The sequence below is a fragment of the Hermetia illucens genome, chromosome 2 (assembly GCF_905115235.1).
Source record: "Hermetia illucens chromosome 2, iHerIll2.2.curated.20191125, whole genome shotgun sequence".
Taxonomy (NCBI): Eukaryota; Metazoa; Arthropoda; class Insecta; order Diptera; family Stratiomyidae; genus Hermetia; species Hermetia illucens.
In genome coordinates, this window is record NC_051850.1 from 147,649,684 (window position 1) to 147,673,345 (window position 23,662).

The following is a 23,662-nucleotide window of genomic DNA, read 5'->3' on the forward strand; positions in this document are numbered from 1 at the left end:
GTCAAATGCAAATTTATCATTCACTGTAGTCTACTCCCACAACTTAAAGGACTGAAAATAGAGAAACTTGGAAATATTTTGCGATAATTTCCTGGATTTGGCAAATGAAATGCTTTGTCTATAATTTTGTGGCTTCAACTTTGACGCCAATTAAAAAACAACAATGGGTAGACGATTCTGATCAGTGTTTGAAGCTCTTCCTCCATAAAAAACCCGAATTTATGCATCGATATGTGTTAATGGACGAGTCATAGGTCTTCGAATACGTCAGTGTTTTGACCTTAATCATATGATTGGGATGAGGATTTCTGCCACTTGCATCGCCTCGTCATTGGCGGTACATCTTTCGAACACAAAGTCAGATGGGTGTCAGCTAACTGGCATATGGTGATCAGCAGTAGATCTAGGAGCTGTCTTCTGGATGTGCAAAGTAAGATCAACGCTGAAATAGGCCTCGAAAGGAATCATAATCTGACGTATGAGTGTCTTCGTTTGCATGTTGCTTTTAGGGGTAATGGTAACCGTATATATAATACTTTCGCGGCGCCTTTTGACGTATCCTTGAATGCAATTGGGCAATTAACTTACACAATTTTGCGATCCATATTCAACGCAGGTAAGGAAGTTTTAGGAAGCACAGCGGGCAGGATACCTTAAAATACAAAGCAGTTGTAATTTCGGGAGAGATATCAATGCTGTTTAACAGTGGAATTCTGAGTGCACGATTGATAATATCGAGGTAGCAGAGTTTATACGAAGGTTACGATAAAGTTTTAAAAAGAGATTAGTTGAAATAGAGGTTAGGATTACGGCTAATTCTATCCTCTCCAAAGGTCTTTCCGAGAAGGTTTCTCTCCGCCTCTATTGTTTTGCGTCATGTGATTCTCGGTCGTTACATAGCATAACTAACAATGTAACCAGCAAACTATTCGGCCCCGCCTCCGACTCAGCAGCTTGATATTTAGGAATATGCGGGATCCTAAGCCCACATCCGCATGATGGTGGACCGGACCAAATGGGGAGTAACTTACTACCACGTTTTTTGGTCCACAGATCCCTAGTTTGGGGCATAGCACCCAAGCATTGAAAAATCAAAAACCAAAAAAGGACTAATGGCTTCGTCCCGGGCAGAGGCAACTCTTCAGATGTTGTCTCACCTCTACCTTGGGAGCAGTGTGACCGAAAGTGGCAACAGGTTCCACGCATCGCATATCCTAAACAACTACCCAGCTTTATTCTAGCTTAGACTAAAACAACTGGCGGTTTAGTTCAATAAAATTCGCAACCTTGTCGTGTTTTTGCGATGACGTAAAGGAGCGTTTTTCCACGTGTTGCCACTTTCGGTCAAGCTGCTCCCAGGGCAAAGCTGAGGCAGCGTCTGAAGAGTTGCCACTGCCCTGGACGAAGCCGTTAGTCCTTTTTTGGTTTTTTGAGCTTGATGTTGCTGTTGAGATATCTGAATTTTCAAATTTTATAGAAAACAGTGGATTTGTTTCTCACATCAGCCTAGGTGCCACAGTCGGTAGAAACAACGGTACCAAGATAGACGCTGATCTATCCGCTCAATATGGTGCCTGTTAATGCAAATAGGAAGAGAGTGAGAACTTGTGTTTTGTTTATGTTTATCTTTAGTCTGACGATGCTTGCTTCTTTTTCCATGGTTCGGTGAGAGAAAAACAGGTGTCATCAGTCCACGTTCCCTGGACAAGGCCGCATGGAGAATATCATCGGTAGCAAGAAGGCATAGTGTTATCTATAGAATGAGGTTTTTTATTTATTCATTCAATTACTGGGAAGGATCTAGCTATTCTAAGATTTATGGATCAGAAAAAGGAACAGCTCTGCAGAGACTGAAGGGGCTGCGATGAACAGTTTCTCGGGGAGGGAGTCAAGCCTAGTAGCCGTACCCCGTTTGAATCCATTGATCGTGGAGATAATTTCCCTTTTGCCTCTTACGCTGCTCGGAATCTACTGTTAACATCCAAGACGAGAGATTGGTGAACACCTGCACTTTCTTTTATGGTTTGAAATTTCGAAATCGTAATTACAATATTTGCGGCAATCGGCAATCATAGATTCCCTTTTAACAAGGCGAATGCTTTATTTCACTTCCGAAGACTTTCAGCCTTCAATTTGCCACACTTCTGGATCCGACACAATGTACCGGCAATCAGTGAAACCTTCGGGATCAAATCGATCATGTCCTATTTGAAAATCGGTCTGCAAACAGCATTATGGATACAAGGAAACTTCGTGGGATGAACTGAGATTTTGCCAACTTTTTTTTTAGCATTTCTCCTATTTGGTAGAAGGGTTGAATTGTACAAATTGCGTTCGCATTTGGTAGTGGCGGTAGTGGACTTAGGGGTTGCTTACATTTTATATGTATTTAACTGCTTCAACAGTGCGTTATTAGCCGAACTGTATCTTAGAAAAGTGTGATTACAACTAACAGATAAACAGTGCGAAAGCCATGCAAATGACAGGAAAACCTTGGTAGATAAGGCACGTAAAGTACTGCTGAAATTTTCAAAGTGGAGGATGTGATCTAAAGAGCGAAATGCCTAGAAGAGATGTCTTCAAGTATGCATGCAGTGTCCGGATGGCTCAAGTGGTTAGAGCGCAATTCAAATCTCAATGGTGACAGAGGGATTTCTTATCGTGATTGGATGTCGGATACCAATCGACTCAGCTGTAAATGAGCATCTTAGTCAAATCAGGGTAATATCTCGGGTTAGCGCAATACTGATCACATTATCTTCTACAGTGTACTGCAGTGTACCGTTGCGGTCTTGAATGGAGTGCTCTAACACATGTCCGAACAAATAAACAGATTCTACTTCTCTTTTTCTCAATGATTTTGCGGAATTCCGATGAGGAAGGCAGCAAGTTGCTGGCGAAATACGTATTCGGGAAAATAAACGAAAATCATTGACAAAAAAGAAGGTAGAATCTGTTTATTTGTTCGGACATTAATTCTGTCAATGCGAACACGCCGGACGCTCTATCACACTTCAATGTCCTGATCCAATTGGATTGTTGAGCCAGCGGTTATTAATATTATTATGCATGCATGCCTCCTTTCCACGCTTGGTGGAGTATAGGTCATCCAAACAGTCTCTTTTTCGTATTTGATTTTTGATGATATCGTACTTGATGCTTTAAAAGTGGAAGACCTGCAACAGCGGGATAGCACAAAGGGAAATATAAACATTCATGGCTAAGCGGGATTCGAACCCGGGCGGAAAGCATTAGTCTGATGTTTCTATTTTGAAGACTAAGGGTTAATTGGACCCATTGAGCTTTTAAAGAAGAAGAAGTGCCCACTTTTTTGGGTTAGGACACAGTTCACAAGTACTGGTGGAGGTGGAAGAGAGAAGGTCGTTTATGAAAAAAAGAAGTACTAACGCACCTCAAACCTGCCAAGAGCGGGGTGGAAAGAAGGGGATTCCTTTCGGGATCAGAGTTTTTTAGAGCGTTCGAAACAGCGATTTCGGTGAAAACTAGTGATAATAAGAGGGGCTGCACAATGTTCGCTACAAATTCGGATAATTTTCACCCCGGGATTGGATTTTCTTTCTACGGCTTTGCTCAGAAGCCTGTGATACCCTTTGGAAGGAAAAACATTATGAAATGTGCAGCCATTAAATTATGCTGTGTAGGGCTGATTAGAAAGATGGATATTTAACGGAGGAAAGCTGAGTGCAGCGAGTTTCGATAGGAGGAACTCATGAACTGCTGAAATAACAGTTCGGAAGATCATTGTAGAAGATAGACAGTTCATACCGCGAATTGTGGTATTTGGTCACAAAGACAAGTTTAATTAGCCTTTAATATACCTTCCGAGGAGTTTGAAATCAGCCCAAGTCAGCCCAACAAGAATAGTATATCAGGGAAGATGTACAAAGTATTTAGCCAAAAGAAGCTTGGAAGATCATCGGGAACCAGCATGATTGTTGATGAGTAATTGAACTAAAGAGAGGTCTAAGAGGAGGAGTCATCGAAAATATAGCAGAACCGAGACCCAAATTGAGGAGGAAAGGATGAGAATATGATAATTTACATACTAAGAATAATTGGTTATAAAGTAAATACTGAATATAGCTTAAGGGAGCTACGTGAGTTGTGAATGTTGGACTACAAAATATTCCGTTCAGATTTTTTTTCTGTTGATTTCACAGGGGACAGAAGAGCTTTGAAATCAGCAGAATTGGTCGGAATTCAAGAATAAGAGTATTGGTCTTTCGGAGGAAAAAGTACGTGACTAAGAAGCAGATCAGACGGGTTGGAATAATAGGTGATGAGAGCTTCGCAGCACGGTAAGATAGATATTAGGTGAAAATTCTTAATTATGGTCATTGAAATCGTCTTTGCGATAGCCAAATTCAGCAAAAAATGGATGCATCCTCTTCAAGATTTGGATAGTGAACATCTGTTTTGAAATAAGGGATGCACAAGGAGATTGAGGAACTTCTCGTTCCCCCTAAGCAAAGACAGAAGTAGAGGTGCCTTCTGGTGGGATTGTTCCAACCAAGTAGTTCCAACAGTGAATAGAAGTAAATAGGATTGGAGGAACCCAGAATGAAGATTGGTTGACAGTGGACAATTCATTTTGAAGGAAGCTGTCACATTGTCGGGGATGCTATTCTTTACCAGTTCAAGACATAAGAACGGCGAAAGTGGCGAGTCAACTCAACTTTTGATGTATTTTAAAACTTCGCTCAATGATCCACTGATCTGGAAACTTTTTAAGATAGGAAGGTAATTTAAACAGAGAATTACGACCAGGGTAGGATGACAGTAGCATTTCATTTCTTTATTAAGCTTTTCGCATCTGTGCTGTTTTCTTTCTTAGTCTTGGAAAGTTCAACAATGATTCTGATCCAGTTACGCATAAAGCATTTACCTGATCGCAGGTGCGGAGTTACCATAGTTTGCCTTAAGCTAATGAAGGTTCCTACCGCTATTTTTTCAATGATGGTGGGATTTTGTAGTTCGACTAGAAATCGCAACGCGGTAATTTTTAATATTTTATCTGGTCTGCCGGGGGGTAATCAATTTGGTTCAGATTTCTAGGCTTCTGTCTAGGTTCCTCCACGTAGGTTTGAGGATTGAGTTCCCGCTCCCTTCAAATCAAACTTTGGCAATGCATATGTATTTGAGAGCCTTGCTAGCGTTTTCATACTGCTGTTTGTTAGAATTTTATTCTGTTTGAGGATATAATTTTTATGAATTTCTGAAATATGGAGGTTATTGAGAGAACTCTTCATAAGCTCTCCAAGAACATCTCCTTAGCTGAATGATATACTAAGTACTTTGATTTAATGGCACAAAAACGTTGGCAGATTATGAGAAGGAATGAGGTTACATTATTGTCTTTTTCTATTTCCCATATCTTCCTAACATAATGAATCAAAGAATATTCGCAACAAAGAAAATAAAATGCGAGACGATTCGGACATAATATGACCTAAGTATGACAGAATTCACTACATTCATTGTATACATTCCCATTAGCAGGCGGCAGTGTTAAATTCACACTCCTGCATCTAGAGGCCATTGCTTTGTATCCTTACAATTTTGAGAGTGTTTATTGTTTCCAATGGCGTCCCCTAGTATGATTTCTCCCTTCTTTTACGGTGTGAATCCATAACAAAATTCATTAAAAATGATCCACATCACAATGTACCAAGGGAGAAGACGTGCTAATTGCGTTTTAATTAGCTTTTTGGTCCAGTGCCCAAAAGAGACAAATGGTTAGGTCGTAAAAAGAAAAAAATCTACCATTAAAGTTTCAGTTCTAAAATGGACTTTTCATTTAATATTCTGAGATGTAATCAGAGAAGCTTTTAGTTAAGATGAAGGTTTTATAAAGTTTGTTAAATTATACCAACTTGAGATGTTATTCCCAAGAAAGTTTCATTTGAAGAATTTAATAACACTATAAAAATAGCAGGTTTCATATTTGTTATAGTTTTTTTTTTTTTTTTTTGGGAGTAGGGTAGGTGAATGCGTTTACGCACAGAGTGTTGGACTCCCGCAACAGCACGCTGGCGGACTACCAACTAAAGACCTCCCTGTCATCAGAGAACTAGCCTGGAACCGTTTGACACATTACTTCGGGCTAGCCCTCCCGCTCTCCCGGCTTTGGGAGCCTTCAAGTCAGGGAATTCCCTTCACCAACGGGAGGGGAGGGGAGGAAGGGAGTTGTTAGTTCAGGGAACCCCTTTCCGTCCGATCCCTCTGCCGGTCGAGTTCAATCTTCTTCGTAGTAAGAAGAGCCCGAACATAATGCGCAATACGATTCCAGCTGCCAGCGCTCTTCAGCATCTCTCGCACAATGTTATCTGGAGAGAGCTCCCCTGTGTCTACATAAAGCTGCTGGCGGAGGCCGTCCCACCTCTCGCAAGAGAAAAAGGTGTGTTCAGCGTCATCCGCCACTCTATTGCAGAACACACAATCAAGAGATCGCGCCTTCCCAACCCTGTGCAGGTAAGACTGAAAACCTCCATGCCCACTTAGAAGTTGGGTAAGGAAGTAATCAATCTCACCGTGCTTTCTGTTCAACCACGGATCTAATTTGTCGATGAGCCGCGCAGTCCACCTGCCCCTTGGCTCATTTTGCCAAGAAAGTTGCCACTCGTTAAGGGTGCGTTGACGTTCTTCACGGGCAACCACTTCTCTTAAGTTTTCGCTCTTACGGCGGTAGATAGCTTTGCGCTCCTTGGCAAGGAGGGCAACGGGGATCACTCCCGCAATCACCATCACAGCCGGTTCGGAGACCGTGCGATAAGCAGACGCCACTCGCAAAGCTCCCCGCCTCTGCATTTGAGCGAGGCGTTTACGATGCACCTCCTTGTCAAGGGCATCAGCCCATACCTCCGCACCATAGAGAAGGACCGACTGCGTTGCTCCCATGAGGAGACGTCTCCTAGTTGATATAGGGCCGCCGACATTCGCCATTAGCCGACTCAAGGCCGCGACTCCTGCTGCAGCCCTGTCCGCTGCTGCTTTGATTTGCTCGAAGAAGCTCATCTTCGAGTCGAGCATTAAACCAAGGTATTTAATCACTGGTTTTGACTCTATAGTCAACTCGCCGATCGATATGGGACGCAAGGTCGGGATTCTCCTTCTGGTCAGGATGACTACTTCGGTTTTTTCCAGCGCAAGGTTGAAACCGCGAGCAGTCATCCATCCGCTTACCCGTCGCATCAATATGCCAAGTCTGCTTTGCGCCTGTTCAACAGTGCGTCCGGCAACAAGTGCCGCATCGTCGTCTGCATAACCGACCAGGCGCGACTCTTCAGGCATATCGAGTCTCAGCAGACTATCGTAGGAAGCGTTCCAGAGGTCCGGCCCTAGGATGGATCCCTGCGCTACTCCCGACGTGATTTCCATCCTCCTCTGGCCCTCTAGCGTCTCATAGAACAGGGAGCGGTCTTTCAGATAATCCCTCAATATCCGCAAGAGATAGCTTGGCATGTGAAGAAAAAGAAGAAGAAGTGAAAGGAGTTCTCTAGTGTGCCTAGCATATCTGTCCATCTTACGGAATTGAAGGCATTTCTGACATCAAGCGTTATGAGGAGCACTATCCGTCGAGATCGGCGGCTGTGTGCCCCGGCTCGATTAAACGCATCTACGACCTCCATAACAGCATCCACTGTAGATTTCCCTGTTCTAAACCCGAACTGCCTTGCGGATAAGTCCCCGGCAGCACGGATCGCTTCAGCGAGTCTACCCCTGATGAGCTTCTCGAGCACTTTTCCGGCCGTGTCAAGCATACACAGCGGTCGGTATGCAGACGGGAGCTCCGGGTCTCCTTTACCCTTACTGATCAACGCGAGTCTGGCCACTTTCCAGCGACAAGGAAAAATGCCCTCCTTCAAGCACGCGTTGAACGCTTCGAGCAGCAATTCTGGCCGTTGGCGGAACACCAGTTTGTAAACTTCCGCCGGGATGTCATCAGGTCGTAATTTCGTAGGTCGGCAATTTCCGCCGTCCACCAGTACATAGAAGGCTTGTCGCGCCTGGGGCCTCTCCGGGGCATGGAAGCCTCACACGCCGTCGTTATCAGGTTCATCATTGAATTTACGACGGTGTCAGCTGCGACACCACCACCCCCCGGAGTGCCCCCCAGCGCGGCCCGACCTGCTCCAAGAGCTTCGACGAACCTTCCGATGTTCACCTTCGCGACATTCCACACGCAGGGGGAACGTCGTGTTGGTGCTCGCCGGCAAGTAGCGTCAAACACTTCGAACGCAATGTACTGATGATCACTTGCCGAGAAGTCTTCTAGGACTCGCCACCCGTCCACCGATGATGCCAGAGATTCCGACGCAAAAGTGATGTCGGGAATGCTTCCTTCACAACCTGGGCGCCGAAACGTTGGCGTGGATCCGGTGTTTAAAACTACGAGCCCGGTTCTCGCCGCCATTTCCAGAATCCGTTTCCCTCTGGAGTCTGATTGAGGCATGCCCCATTCAAGAGCCCTGGCATTAAAATCACCGCCAACCAGGATTCGTCCCTCCGTGCTCGAAACGGCGTCCTCCAGAGCATTAAGCCGGCGCCGAAAGTCCGGAATCGACTCATTCGGCGTCAGGTAAACGCTAAAAAACGTTATCCCTAAACACCGGATCCAGACAAATCCGTCCCCCCGGCCTTCGGCAAGAACACGAAGTCGAACGCCGTCCCGAACCCAGATGGCAGCGGTGCCCGATAAGTCGAGATACCATGAGGACGGGTCCTTGTTTCGATATTGCTCGCTAATCAGCACTAGATCAGCATTTACTTCCGCAGCGAACTGTGCTAGCAACTGGTGAGCGGTTGCACTCCGGTGCATGTTAATTTGCAAAATGCGGATCATGGCGTTCGCACCCTAGCCCTCTCCAATTCCGCCCTGAAGATTGGACACCGTCCCGAGCCCGCAGTGTGTGCGACGCTTTCGCCAGACGCGCCACGATCCCTGCAGAGAAGACAACTCTCGCTTTCCTTGCAAGTCTTCGCTTGATGACCCGCTTGGCCGCATCTCCGGCATGCTGCCCTCCTGTCTGGACCCTTGCAAGCTGCTGACGTGTGTCCATAGTCCAGACACCTGTAGCACTTGGTGGGGACTATCCGCATTCGTACCCTGCATACTACCCATCCGATTTTGATTCTCCCGCTGTTAAGGAGTTTCCTCGCATATTGCTCGGGGACATCCACCACGGCAAGTTTTTGGCCTCGAGCATTTACAGAGGTAATACCTACCCGGGCATTGGTTACCTCTGGACACTCACGCTTTAGCGCCTCCTCTACTTCGAACTTTTCTGTGAGGCAGTCAAGATCCCGTATTTCTAGAGAGCACATGGGTTCTAGGCTGGAAACAAGAGCCTTCTCCCCCAATAGCCCCTTGACCGCTTCGCAGAACGTGCTCTTGCTGGTCGTCTTTGGGCCCAGTTCGACGAGAACTCCACCACTCCTCGTTTTCCGTATCGAAGACACCTCTGCTCCGTTCTCCTCGGGTTTCATCCTGTAGCGGATTTCACTAAGGGCTTCCGCAAATGTCTTGCCTTCCGTCGGCTTAATGAGCAGAGCCGACGGTCTAGTCCTTCTTCGTTTCCTCGTTTTTTCCGCTACTGGCTTTGGGTTGGCAGCCTCCTTGTTTTTGGACAGACGTGTCTCTGGCGACGGAGTCCGTTGTTTCTTTTTATCCTTTTTCGCCTTCTTTTTTTGCGCCTTGGCGACTACTTCGACAAAGTCTCCTTCAGGCACGTCGTCCTCTTTACGCTTTTTCCCCTGTTCCCTGAGGCCTGACCTACGCTTAGCCGATCCCGGAATTCACGGACGGATCAGCGCTCGCTCGGGGCAACGCGGTCTACTAACACCGGTTCAATGCACACTTCCCGACCAGGGTCCCGAAGGCAGAGCTACGCTCACATCACCCCGTCGACGCCGACAGAGAGTTGTTGACGGCTCCGGAGACTCCCAGTGTGTACCGACGTGTACCGGTCATTCGCGGTTCGCTCTTCACCGAGAAGCTTTCTCGAGGCTACTACCTAGGACGCAGGTATACTGTCAGCTAGGGGGCAGAACTACTTACTCGGGCACCTCGGGGACGTCACACCCCGTATCGTAAGCGACCCGTTTAAAAATCGCTAACGACCCCTGAGGGGTTATAGTGAATAGATTCCTTAGGAACTTAATATTGACGCTTCAATTTTCAAATCAAATTCCAAATCGTAAATTTCAGAAGGCACTTGTAAATCCAAAGAAAGCCACTTTGCATCTTTCCCATGAAAAGCAAAAACCAAATTCCCATTCCATCCATCCAACATTCTGATTCGAGAGCACTCCTTATTAACACCAACTGAATTTCTGGCTACGACATGCTCTAAAAGACGATAAAAGGGTGCGATTTACTGTCACTCCATACGCATCTGAGACGATTACAAGGATTCGTCTCAAATAGAGCATCCCCAGCATGAAAGGATAAAAGGATGTGCAAATTGCGATACAAGTGTAAAACCATCCCTTTCAGATAAGTCATCATTGATGATGATGATACACGGTTCCAAAGCACATACATGGCATGTGGCAAGTACTGAATATCTAGTGAAGTTGTAAAAACTTGTGGAAAAGTGTTAAGCATGCTGATAAAAATGTAGGACTTTTTTGAAAGAACTCCCATTGAATTTGAATAGAGGCTATTTTCCTTTCACTGGAATAAAGCGGTAGTCTTTCAACTAAATCGGCTACAAGAAGGGATGAAATGATGCGTGAAAGTAGGAGCAGGTAATTTACTTTCACATGACTGACAAAGTGATTTTTTTCCTTCATTCTCGTGTAACATATATACGAATGTGATCATATCCATATGGTCATGTATACATTTCCCATTCCTTGTAAATTACATGTATTGCCATTTGGACTTGGGCTTTCACGCATCGAAGGGTGTCAATTCTGCTTTTTTATTGTCAGATGTCTTATCAGTAGGTAAATTCGCTTCAGATCAATATTGACTGGAGAATCAGGAGCGGAGAAAATTCTCTCTGGCCAGGACATTTCAAATATTTGCTTTTCTTATTGATCTTTTGCAGCTGATTGCTTATTGCCGTCCAGGCGGACGCGTGGGGTTAGTATTGACCCTAAGTCAATATTTCTTTTTCAATGACACATCAAGTCCATTCCCAAGATTCAGGGGAGTAGAAGTATCTTAAAGTTTAAAAATTAGATTTAAAGGTAGGAGTTATTTAAAGTTATTGTGTTATTTTTGTATCGTTATTGTTACAAAAATCGCTTTAAAAAATTATAAGTAACATCACTCGAAATTTAAAGTATTGAAAATCCATAAATATTATAGCAAAACTCAAGTGGCCTTCGAATGCTTCGCATTTAGTCATAACACGGTTATCCACGGACATACCAAATGGGTTGACAATTTCGTAGGCTAACACACAATCGGCGCCATTAGTATTAAATTCATATGATTTTTAGTTAACCCGAATCTTCAAACGACACGTGTATACATTTGACAGCTTCGGAGTATTCGTTTGTGGGATAGAACATTTTGAGTGAAGCAACTTTCGTTAGTTTGAAAAAAAATGGATGAAAAGAAATTTTGTGTGTTAATAAAGCATTGTTTCTTGGCAAAAAAAAAATACTGTTGAAAGCAAGGCTTGGCTTGATAAACATTATTTGGAGTTTACACCAGAAAAATCAACCATTAAAAAGTGGTTGGCCAAGTTTAAACGAAGCGAAATGAGACCCGAGGACGATGCACGCAGCCTCAAAAAGGCTGTTATCGACGAAAACATCAAAAAAGTCCATAAAATAATTTTTGATGAGCGCAAAGTGAAGTTGATCGAGATAGCTGAGGTTCTAGAGATATCGAAGGAACGTGTTGGACATATCGTGCATGAATGTTTGCGTATGCGAAAGCTTTTGGTCAAAATGGGTGCCGTGCCAGTTCACAGTCGACCAAAAACGACAACGAGTTGACGATTCTGAGCAGTGTTTGAAGCTCTTTCCCCATAAATACCCGAATTTATGCGTTGATATGTAACAATGGACGAAACATGGCTTCATTATTTCACGCCAGTATCAAAACGAACGTCATCTGAATGGACTGCACGTGGTGAATCAACTCCAAAGCGCGCAAAAAAATAACGGTCGACTGGCAAGGCTATGGCATCAGTATTTTGGGATGCGCATGGTATAATATTCATCAACTATTTTGAGAAGGGAAAGAGTATCAACAGCGACTATTATGTAGCTTTATTGGAGCGTTTGAAGTATGAAATCGCAGAAGCAAAAGAAAGTGCTCTTTCATCAAGACAATGCACCGTTCCAGAAATCAATGATGGGAAAATTGCATGAATTGGGCTTCGAATTGCTTCCGCATCCACCGTGTTCTCTATTCCTGGCCCCCAGCGACTTTTTTCTGTTCTCAGACCTCTAAAGAATGCTCGCTGGAAAGAAATTTAGCGCGGATGAAGAGGTGATCGCCGAAACTAAGGCCTATTTTGAGGCTAAAGACAAATCTTACTATAAAAATGGTATCGAAAAATTGTACGAACGCTATAATCGTTCTATCGCCCTCGAAGGCAACTATATTGTATAATAAAATCAAATTTTATCAAAACAATTTCTATGTTAGCCTGCAAACTTTTTAGCTAACCTTAGGTGCTCCTTAACAGATTATGGATATTATGAAGGATCTTATAGAGAGTCAGTTTGGCTGGCGCTAAACCTATTTTCGCGTCGCCTTACTGATAACACCCAGCACTTCAAACCATCCAAAGATTTGTAACCACGTGCAATTTCTTTCGTGATGCGGTATAAACTTCTGAAATCATTGCGTTCTGCGGCATTTTCCGTTTCCCTGGCCAGCATAATAGCAAAATCCATTTTGTCACGGCGTACATTATACTGAATTTCCTGCAACTTCGCTTGATGTCTGAGTTCGAGCAAGTCAATAGATCATTCAACCCCTTCCGTTCATCAATCCTCTTCCACGGTTCCGCAGTCACCCAGGATATTATGACGCCTCTTCGAAACGTGCCAGGATCTCTGCCTAGTACCCGAGAAAGTAGAATTTTTGATGACAGCTCAATTCTCATCGATATTCTCAGGAAGGTTACTTAGGGTATTTGCCGTCTATTTGCAAAAGTGAGGTTTTCCACTGCCGAACGACAGCTGGATCATACAAGTGGTCAATTTTACATAAGGTGGGCCCTAAAATGAATCGTTGGAGATTGGAAAATTTGTTCTCCACGTTTGGTCTCAATTCTGATAACCACAATTGGGAAGTTATTATATTTTTGGATAAGTTCGTCTATAAGTTTGTTTGTGCATTCGGAGACAAGAACTGTTTTCTAGATCAAGTGCACACGTTACGGTTGGTTTATTGTTGACGTTGCGTCTAGAAATGACAGTGTCGTGAAGGTAGCTCAGTGCATGTTGCATTCGTTATTTGTAAGAGATTCCGAATCAGTTATTATGAATATTTTTGAGATTATAGTGCTGGACAAGTCCCTGTTGTCTAGGTCCTCTCAAAAAGTTTTTCCAGGTTGGAAAGGTTAGGGAGATAAGTCTGTAATTGTTTTGTTCCGCAGAGATGCCTTCCTTTTAGATCGCAATGGGTGTTGCTAAATTGCTAAATTGTCAAAACTACTATCAAAATTTTAAGAGGGACTAGGGGGTAATATTTTGGCGAAATTTATTTAGCAGGGCGATATATGATGGTGCAAAATGTCACGTGCCGCACCGAGATAAAATCTCGGGGGATTTTGAGGTCCATAGCGGAGTCCGGCGTTGGCGCATCCTGTCACAATTCAATAGACGATGACATCTTTCCTCAAAAACTTCGGCTACGCTGATGACATCTTTTTACTCTTCCACCAGGTCATGGAACTTGGCCAAATGGTTCTGGATATGGAGAGAGAGGCAAGTAGAGTTGGACTAAAGATAAACACCAACAAAACCAAAGTTCTCAGTATGACAGGTCAATACACTCTTCCTATCTGTGTTAATGGGCAGAGCATCAAAAGCATCGATCAATTTGTATAACTAGGAAACGTGGTTTCTGCCAACGGTGACACCGAACTAGATGTTTTCCGACGCAATAGCAATGCTAGATTCGCTTTTGCTGCCCTGTCTAAAATCTAGAAATGCAGTTATCTCAAGACTAACATCAAGTTAAGACCATTCTGTGCTAGTGTTCTTTCTGTGTTGCTATATGAGAGTAGCACATGGGAAGTAACCTCCAATGTTACTCAAAAGTTCCAAGCATTCGTCTGCGTCGTATCATCGGAGTACGCTGGTCTGACACTCATCTCAAACGAACAACTCGTATGCGACGGAAGACGGAATTGGCAGTGGATAGGTTACATAGTAATGGGGGGCGACAATTGCATTACGGTCTATGCCATGCAGTGGAATCCACTCTCCCAAGATGGCCGACGAGTGGGTCCCCCCAAAACATTTGGCTCAGAACAATATAGGAGGAGTGCGAACGTTTCGCAAAGTCGTGGGGCATTTCAGGTAACTGTGAGCGATGGCTCATAGCTGTGGTTGATGCACTATACTCCACCAAGGGCCAAATCATATATTATGTCGGCTGCCAAGTGAGGAGGCACCTGGAGCGTCAGTTACGATGGGTGACACACTGATACGTCTGGCAAACGCGATAATGTCTCTTATGAAAGATATTAGTCATAACTCGGGAGATTTTAAGAACGGCATTGAAGTCAAATTTAGAGAGGTCATTCGAAGGTTTGAATTAAAAGTGGGAAACCAGAGTTTTACAAGCCTTAAGAGTTGAACATGGGTGTATACGTTTAACACTATAATATACTTGAAAAAAGCGAACCAGAACCTGATTTCAAGTTGGACAGATCGTCATTTGCAACAAAGTTAGAGCAAGGGGGACAACGCTACTTAGTATTTTTAAACTTCAGTTTGAAACCGTTGTTGCACAGAATCACTAAATTGATGGTAAGTAGTAAGTATTGCAAGGCAAATCAACAAACCCTCCAGACTGAGCTAAACAGTTGAGGTAAAAGGTTAATCAAACACTAAAGGAATTAACAGCCTAACAACCGAAGTAGAGACATGGCGTAATCACATTGTTGAGCAGATTACGACTACGGTTCATGGAAAAGCATCACATTCCATCATCCGGAAAGGCCTAGCAGATGAAGTGTCACATGGAATGAAAAATACAGGGCATTACCAGAGAAAAATCATTTTTTCCCGTAAAAGCGTTTTTGTTCTTGGGTACAGTTTCTATCTAGAATTGGTCAAGGACTGTAAAATGGGCATTCGGTTCGGTAATAATCTCAGCATAAGTCGTGAATTTCTTTCCTTGAAAATGTCTTTGATCTTCGCCATCAGGTATGGTGACGATATATTATAGAAAGTCCAGTCGATTATACTGGAGCAAACTATGATAAATGAAAAAGAGGCAGTGTGCAGTGGTGGAATACCTCTTTGTTCTTTAAAATCAGGGCCACAATGAACAACCACAATGAGGGGAAATAGTGATTCGATTTTTCACTCAAAACTCTCGAATTGGATTCATTGTCGTGGCCTAGAGACCAAGGATTTTCTTGCAGTAATATTATCCTTTTCCTGCGAATTCCTTTCAATATAGCTCTTGGAAATCACTTCGTAGTAACACGGGCTATGTCATCAGTTGATGTGGAAGGTCTTCCTTGTCGAACGTCATTTTCAACCGAATGTCATCCGTTTTTATAATTGATAAACTACTGATGACATTGCGTATGCAAGATATTGTTAGAAGCGGTGCAAACAGGTCAATACGAGTAACTTCGTAGGCCATATTTTAAAACCTATTATGTATCAAGTTAGAAACAACCAATTTATACAGGAAGCTATTATAAATGAAAGGTTGGCTAGTGAAGTAAGTAAGGACTATCGCTTGTAAAATAATTAAAGAAATTCGCTTCCTTTTGGATTATACCTCAAATTTATTTTCACAATAGGTTATACTCTGCCATTGAGTACTTCACTTTGCGGAAAAGTGGGAAATAAAATATATCAATTTTTTTTTTAATTATATACATAGTGTGTGAAGGTCCTTTCTGGGTATATCTACACTTATTTTAATCTTTACCTGGTTGTCGAAGATGCGAATGTGGATCTAATGATGATTTTCCCACACTAACTGTGCTCAGTGCATTTGAGCCGTATCCTGTAAAATTAAAGAAAAACATAGACCTTATCAATATTTGGTTCAAATTTCGGTATTTAAGGATATTTTTTTAAAAAATTGATTAAGTCATGTAAACAAAAGTTTCTTTGATATCATGATATCTACCGTAATCATTTTATTGCAAACGCTTTTGATTGGTTTCATACTGTACAAATAAATACTTTATTGCTTTTTTGGGGTTACGTTCGTTATTTTCATCAGGAAAAAGGAAGCCCAGTAGAGGGATTTGGTACGAAGAATTACAATTACTGCCCTTTTTAAGGGGAGGTCCGGCATAATAAAAATCTCTGAAAGCTTATTCCGGGTGGGTCATTCATTTGTTTGCTCATTCCGTGCACAGTGGCTACAGAATTGAATTCATTATTAATGCCTGGTATAATCTAGCAGGGTGGCGACATTGAAGACATGAGAATGGTGGCATTTTATTGCTGGAATATTGTTCCGCATTGATGTATTACTTTGTTGAATTTTACGTATTTGTTGTTCTGGAGCTGTTCGCTTTACATCTTTGGCAAAATAGGTTTAGATGCGATTTGAAAGGATTCACAGAACTATAGGTGCATGAGGAAGGCAGTTTCATCCTATTCATTCTAAACTTTGCTGCTTCAAGTATAAATTCCTTTCTGGAAATAAACTCCACAAAATTTAAATGAATTTTTCTTAAATGCCGGATTCTACGTACGTATATACATATGAATATGCAATACGATATTTGAAGTACTATGCATATTTTCACATATTTTACCGAAGGCAATAGGGAAGCTACAAAGGTAGCACTTTACAAAGTCGCAAGCCTCGAAATTAGGATATTGTCAGAGTAGTCAAATGGTGCAAAAGCCCGTGGTCTGGTATATTGTCGGGTAAAAATCCGGTGAAGTCGCCATTGTAACTATCATTCCACGTTTACAACATTTTCCTTGTCTCAAAAAGTAACCACGCGGGTCTACCTGGCCCGAAAAAGATATTTTATGGGAACTCAAGAAACAGCCTCGGATTGGACAAATCAAGGATCAAGGACGTCGGCATCTTAAAGTGGTCTACTTGTTTGTATCCTTGAATGTGGGGTACCTTTGATGAACCAGTGCATTACGAGAACTACTTTAGGGGGTGTTCAGTGTATATTCCCACACTCATATAAATGGAATTGCCGGTAAGTGAAGATAACGTCGAATGGATCACACCCAAAAGATTTGGGGCTGCATTCAGACATATTACTATAGGAATGTTCGTAATCCACATTGAGAGGAAGTCCATGTGGACAATACTTTTGATAGGCTACCTCAATTACATGAAGATATCAAAGGGAGATTTTAACGCTAAATTGGAGTTTGCTAATGAAGGGTATAATGGAGAGGCATAGACTACATGATAAAACGAGCGATACTGACCAAAAATTGATTGATTACCCCAGCAGCAAACACTAAGTTGTAAGCTCTATTTGTTCCCAGCTTCGAAACATGCAGGGTGTACAAACAGGTTAAGTATCATGTTCAAATGAGATGACACTGTAGACCTCAAAGAATTCCTATATAAGGAAGATAACATTATTAGCTATTCATTTGACGATTTCATAGATTTAGCCCTTGGTTATTTGGATGATCTAAATGGAGATCGTGTGTCAACAGACAACTGTATATAGTATAAAGCTCAATAAAGTTCCCGGAGTGGCCAAACATCAGCTCCTGAAAAACAGTGAAATACAGCTCAATGGACTGAGGATTGAACCTGGTGCTTAAGAACGTCGTTAGGAAGGCGACATTAGTAGACTCCGGGCGTACGTGGGCAATACCATGATTCTCTCACTGTTGTTTGCCTATTTGTCTGTCAAATGCATATCAGATTGCGTGGGAGGGTTGGTACTGTGAACCCTTTGCCTGCCGCTAAGCACTATGTTTTTAGCCTTACTGAAAAGAATGAAATGGTATGAAAAGGGGTAGTCAAATTTATACATGAAGAAAGGAGGAAAAACGCGGCTACAATAAGAAATAGATGAAAGGGCACTGTAAAAATTAAGAGGTCATCTCCGGAATTAACTGCCTCTCTCGGAAAATCCTAGAATAATTATTGACAAAACTTGAACTTGCGGTACAGAATAGGGAATCGCTTATCAGATTAACTAAGGGAAATGACAGATAAAATGATGAGACGATTGCGTAATTCGATTTGGAAGTAGAACTCCTAGATTAGAAAGAAAATTCACCTCATTGGTGGAAGGAAGTATATCAGCCTCTTTACGTAGGAGTGAAAACTATATCAATCTGAGGGGTAGTTTTTTCATGGGAATGTTACCAATGGGAGACCATTTTTTACCATTGTTGAATAGTAAGTATTTAAGGTTTTCCATAGAAAATCAAAAAGCAAATGCTAATACTAACTTTCCGGTTGGATGCTGAGGCGGTGCTGTTGCTATCGATACGAACGAAGCGCCGAATCTCAACAAGACTAATACGATTATTCAATTTACTAACACATATTAGTGACCGTGCTGGCGATGGTGCATATGACCCAGCTAATCAAGGAAAGGGATTCAATTTAAGCGTAAAATGCCCTCAAAGAAATAAACCCTGAAAATTGGAATATTAAGCCCTGGAAAAGCGCTTTATTTAGTTTAGTTTGTGAGGAAAGGGTTTGTTGTTTGAAGAATCAAAAGAATGTTAACACAATGGAACAAAGTGCAGTATCGAAATAACAAAAGATGAACCTCGAGTTTGTCGCAAGTATGGCTTATCAGTAATTATCAAAAACAATTTAGCTTTCTTAGTATTTCTTGGGGTATATTTGCAGCACATGGTTTCGACTAACTTTTTTTTTATCAAAGGAACTACGTGGAGCCTGACTTACTTTCTCTTATAAAAAAAAGACCATGTCAGCCACTCATAAGAACAAATCTAAAATGTGCAGCCAACAAAACTGTCATTTTGATGATTGCGACCAGGAGCAATCCTAGGCGCGCTAATGCAAACTTCTAGTTTAGGAAAAAATGTTCATAGACCCTATCGGGAATAAATCTCATTGGTGGAATTGGAAGCTAGTCCTCAACGAATGACCCAAAGTATTCGCAATATATCTATTTCTCCCAAAGCACCACTTACTAGGCGACTAAATAAACTGCTTTTGAGGTAGCCACGTCTGAGTAAATCGCTTTACTATGTAAGATTGATGAGAATGGATCCTGTGGGCCATCTGCAGTCACGCGTATTTTGGGGAAGAGTGGTCTTCCGATGATGTCAATTTGCATATCAGTTAGGAACGCGGTGGTGGCAACGACTTATGTAAGATCAGCCAAAGCTATGAAAGACTGGGTCTTGTGTGACAATATCAGTCCATCAGGCTATAATGTGTGGGGTGATTGGGGTGTTTCAGCGCCAACTTTTCGATCTCGTTACAACGGGATCGAATCTCAGTCGTCGAGGGTGTTTCTATTCGCCCCTGTGCTGTTCCGCTGCTGTATGCTTATCTCGTGCACGGCATCAAGTATTATCATCATCAACGGCGTAACAACCGGTATCCAGTCTAGGTCTGTCTTAATAAGGAACTCCTTACATCCCGGTTATGCGCCGAGGTCGACCAATTCGATATCCCTAAAAGCTGCCTGGCTTATTGGCCTACGCTATCCATTTTAGGCAGGGTGTGCATCGTCTTCTTTTTCTACCATAGATGTTGCCCTTTCGTCCCACTTTTTGGGCTGGATCATCCTCATTCCTACCGATTAAGTAACAAACCCATTTCAACCTATTGAGCCGGATTTTATCCACAACTAGACAGTATTAAGTATGCTGATAATGAAGTAGAAGTACAGCCTCATTGAAAACTGAGACTGTGAGGATGTCGTTTACTCTCCAGAGGAGTGAACGGGAAAACCGGGCTATAGTAGTTAGCGGTTCGAATAGTTCCAGAGACGACTTTGCTGCATAACTGCAATGCTTTGCCTCACTCCAAATAAGTATCGGGAATATCAGACCCTAGGTTGAAAGTTGTAAAGCTCCAGGATGCAAAAACGGACTCCATTGTATGTCAAAATATTAAAACGCCATATTCTAAGAAGTTAGTATCAAAAAGCCAACAATGTGGACGAAAAGTGGAATCAGCTAAAGTCTGCATGACCGGCAAGGAGGTTACTCTAGAATTACATGGCCCTAGAACAGTTGGGAAAGGGTGCAAGTATCTCGGAAAATCATGGTGGTTGTGAAAACACATTGCTGGGAACTGATAGCTATGGCCCATGGTTGGTATTCAAGTCATTTTAAATCTACCTTATTTTTATAAAAGTTTTGTGTAAATCAACGGTAACGGTAATCGGTTTGCTGTATATTTGTTTGTCTGTCGTTTTTTTGGTGGAGGTGGAAATCTTCAAACAAAACTGACCGGGACACGCTACTGTGTGGTACCGCCTTTGACTTAATCATCATAACGTATCATATCGCAGAGCCAAGTTCGCTCATTCTAGTTAGGTCTCCTTTCTGCGGCATTCGTTACTACGCTTTGCTTGTCTGTTCTGCTTTTCGCAGCTTACGTTTGATGACCACATCGTAATTTTTCTGACATGCCAGCAAGCTCCGCAGCAGATTTGCCGTTACTAGGAATTTTCTCTGGGTTTCTCTTCCTTTCATGAATCTTGGTCTGTGGGAGAACGCGTGTTCTAAGTCGTCTGGGACTCCAGTTTGGATAATCAGGTGATGGGTCCAACTTAAATTTGTAGAGTTACTGGCGCTATCTTCCATGTCCTTTGGGTAGCTGGATTATATAATATTTAATCTTCCCTTGCTTTTTTTCCAGATATTTTCTGATGACAAGGTTAAGTTTGTGAATCTACCGACCTTTTTCTGAGCAGGATAAAGGAAAAATCGATTTCACGTTATATTCCCTTATATTCGTGGCCTAAAGAGGGAGCTTTGTGGAACACCGTCTATTGATTTGTTTGTCGCATATACTTTTCTCGGAAATGGTTACATCTGTTGACATGAAGCTTGGTGTACATCTTAGGGATGTGAGTTTGCACGTATCTAGAGCGTAATATTAGTTTAGGTTGAATCCAAAAGGGGTCACTATATGCACATATATGTACATGCAAAAGAGGGATGTACATTTTTTCCACCAAATATGGTCGTGTGTGGTATCGAATGGATGAAATGGAGGGGTTATTAGGCAAACCCTGATATGGTGCCTATGTCTGCCCCCATACCGATATCGGATAAAAGTAGGAAAGTTTGGTGGAAATTCTATTATTAGTAACAAAATTGTAGTAGTTCAAATTGATGTAGACTGTCTATGTCGTGCTTCAAAATATTATATATACACAACACCATTCACACCTGAAGTGCCTAGCTTCTGGCTTGCAATTTGTTTAGAGGAGAAAGCTTATCTTCGCTTAAAAAGATAGTCAATTATACTGTTGTGCACTTATTTGGAAAACAATTGGCAATCGTTCTGGTGCCTGTGGACCATATAATCTCCCGATTTATATATTCTGTTGAAATGACTGAAGAAGAGAAATGATCGTTGAGCGGCTACATGCTTTTAGGGATTAGGCAGACTCTCCACCAACAGGTCAGCTGTGGGAGGGGTCGGCATCAGACTAAATTCAGCAGGTTCATAAGATCAATAGAGCTGCATATGTTATTTCTATTGGTGGTGGAACCTATTTTGATAGTCAAGCAGCTTTAACAGTACTAAACGCAAACACTATTTGAAGACGATTGGTATCAAACCTACTGCTTAAACTTGGTCGACTGTCCGAAGCTATCTTCGTGCGAACAGCAAGGCACTCCGGCATGATTGTTAATTAAGAGGATGGTAGACTAATAACACGTGCACCGTCTCAACTTAGGAAGAGGGATTTTAGTAGGGAATTTAGAGTGATGCCGCTTTTTTAACTATTGCCATGAAAACGCTTAGGGATTCAAGCAAAGATGGGCGTGTCTACCCCTTCTAAAAAATTTGACTAATTTCAATATTTATATAGTATGGCTGTATCTGTAAATCGCAAAACCTCGCAGCGCGAGGAATGAGAAACGAAAAACAATGGCAACACTGTGAACGTGTAATATAGGATCGCCTCTTACCTTCACTTAAGTTTCAGACCGCCACAGGTAGTTGTCCGTGAGCAGCGTAACGATAAGGTTCGGCAAGTACGCGGAAACGCGTGGCCAAAGGGGTTCATAAAACGCTTAAACCGCTATCCATAATTGAACGATTCATGTACCGAACGTTATAACGGCATAGAGAAACAGATGATATCAAAAATCGGCCGAGAGAGGGGCGTTCGAGGTCTACAGGACAGCAGATTGTTGTGGAGGCTGTTCGTGCAAGGGTTTATCGGAATCCAGCGTAATGAACGCCTCCATGTGTACCATGAGTCGTGTTTTGTGCGACGATCTCTAGTTAGGGGCAAGCAGACGCTGTGAAAGCCGTTTACTTCCCCTAAATTAATAGAAATTCGTTTTCAGCAATGCAAAAAACTGATCAAACGCCTCGCAAAAGATGAACATCACAAATTCGGATGAACAAATTTTTTCTAATTAAGTCGCCAAAATGATCGGGTATATGGAGGGTCGTGTCATGAGGCTAAGGATCGAGAACCATGCGTTCCAAGGGGGCACCACCCTCCTTCAGTGATGGTGTAGTAGGGAATTTCGTACCACGGCGTGAAGGACATTAATTTTTGTTAAATCGGTATCAAGACCAAATCAGCGGTGGATGAACAGATGTGAGAGACCCTAGTTGAATTTCTGAATGAAAACTTGTTCGATGGTAATGATTGGTGTTTCAGAAGGATTCTGCGCCAGTTCATAAGGTCAAGAAAACTCAAAAGTGGTTGTCGGTGAATGTGCCAGATTTCATAGCGTCAACCGTCCGAAAGCCAAGACTTAACTCCATTGGATTATTCTCTGTCGAATAAGCTTCAAGAGGTCGCCTGTCGTCGGCACTCCAGTCGCATGTAATTTTTGCCCGAAAACAGATCGTACAGGGTTCGATGAGTAGCCCAAGCGTCTGAAGCTTTGTGTGAAGAACCGTGGCGATCATTTCGAATAACCCCTATGTACGCTTACTTATTAGAACATTTTGTATCTACTGGTGTAATTTCAGCTTTCTATCTATTTTAGTTTGCTGCAATAAATTTTCAAAGTACTGACAGAACTTATGGCCATACTGTGTCGAATAATATTGGTTTCGTTTGGACCGAATATACCATATTTTCGTCTTGGCTTTCAATGAGCGCGTTATTCAAGGAAAAGCATCGTCGAAAAAAGGTTGACAATAAACGGAAAAACTGGGCAAAATGTGCATAATTGTCTGAAGCAGGTGCCAATGAAGTAGGAAGAATATTGACTAGTCCCTTTTATGCTTGATTTAGTTACAAAATAAATGAAACTCACACCTAAAAAGGAGCAGGGTCCTGATTCCCCAGAATAGGTGCTACAAATATCTGAAATTGTACACATTACTACA

General features: G+C 42.4%; 1 protein-coding gene across 7 annotated transcripts in view; it reads right to left on the reverse strand.

Moving 5' to 3' along the window:
• LOC119650257 (DNA-binding protein D-ETS-3) overlaps window positions 1-23,662 on the reverse strand; it is a 204,446-nt gene that overhangs the window by 51,382 nt on the left and 129,402 nt on the right. For all 7 annotated transcript variants that reach the window (XM_038052856.1, XM_038052855.1, XM_038052858.1 and 4 more), the window contains one exon: window positions 16,115-16,192. In XM_038052856.1, the coding sequence (XP_037908784.1) occupies window positions 16,115-16,192 (78 nt within the window). The remainder of the gene's footprint in view (window positions 1-16,114; window positions 16,193-23,662) is intronic.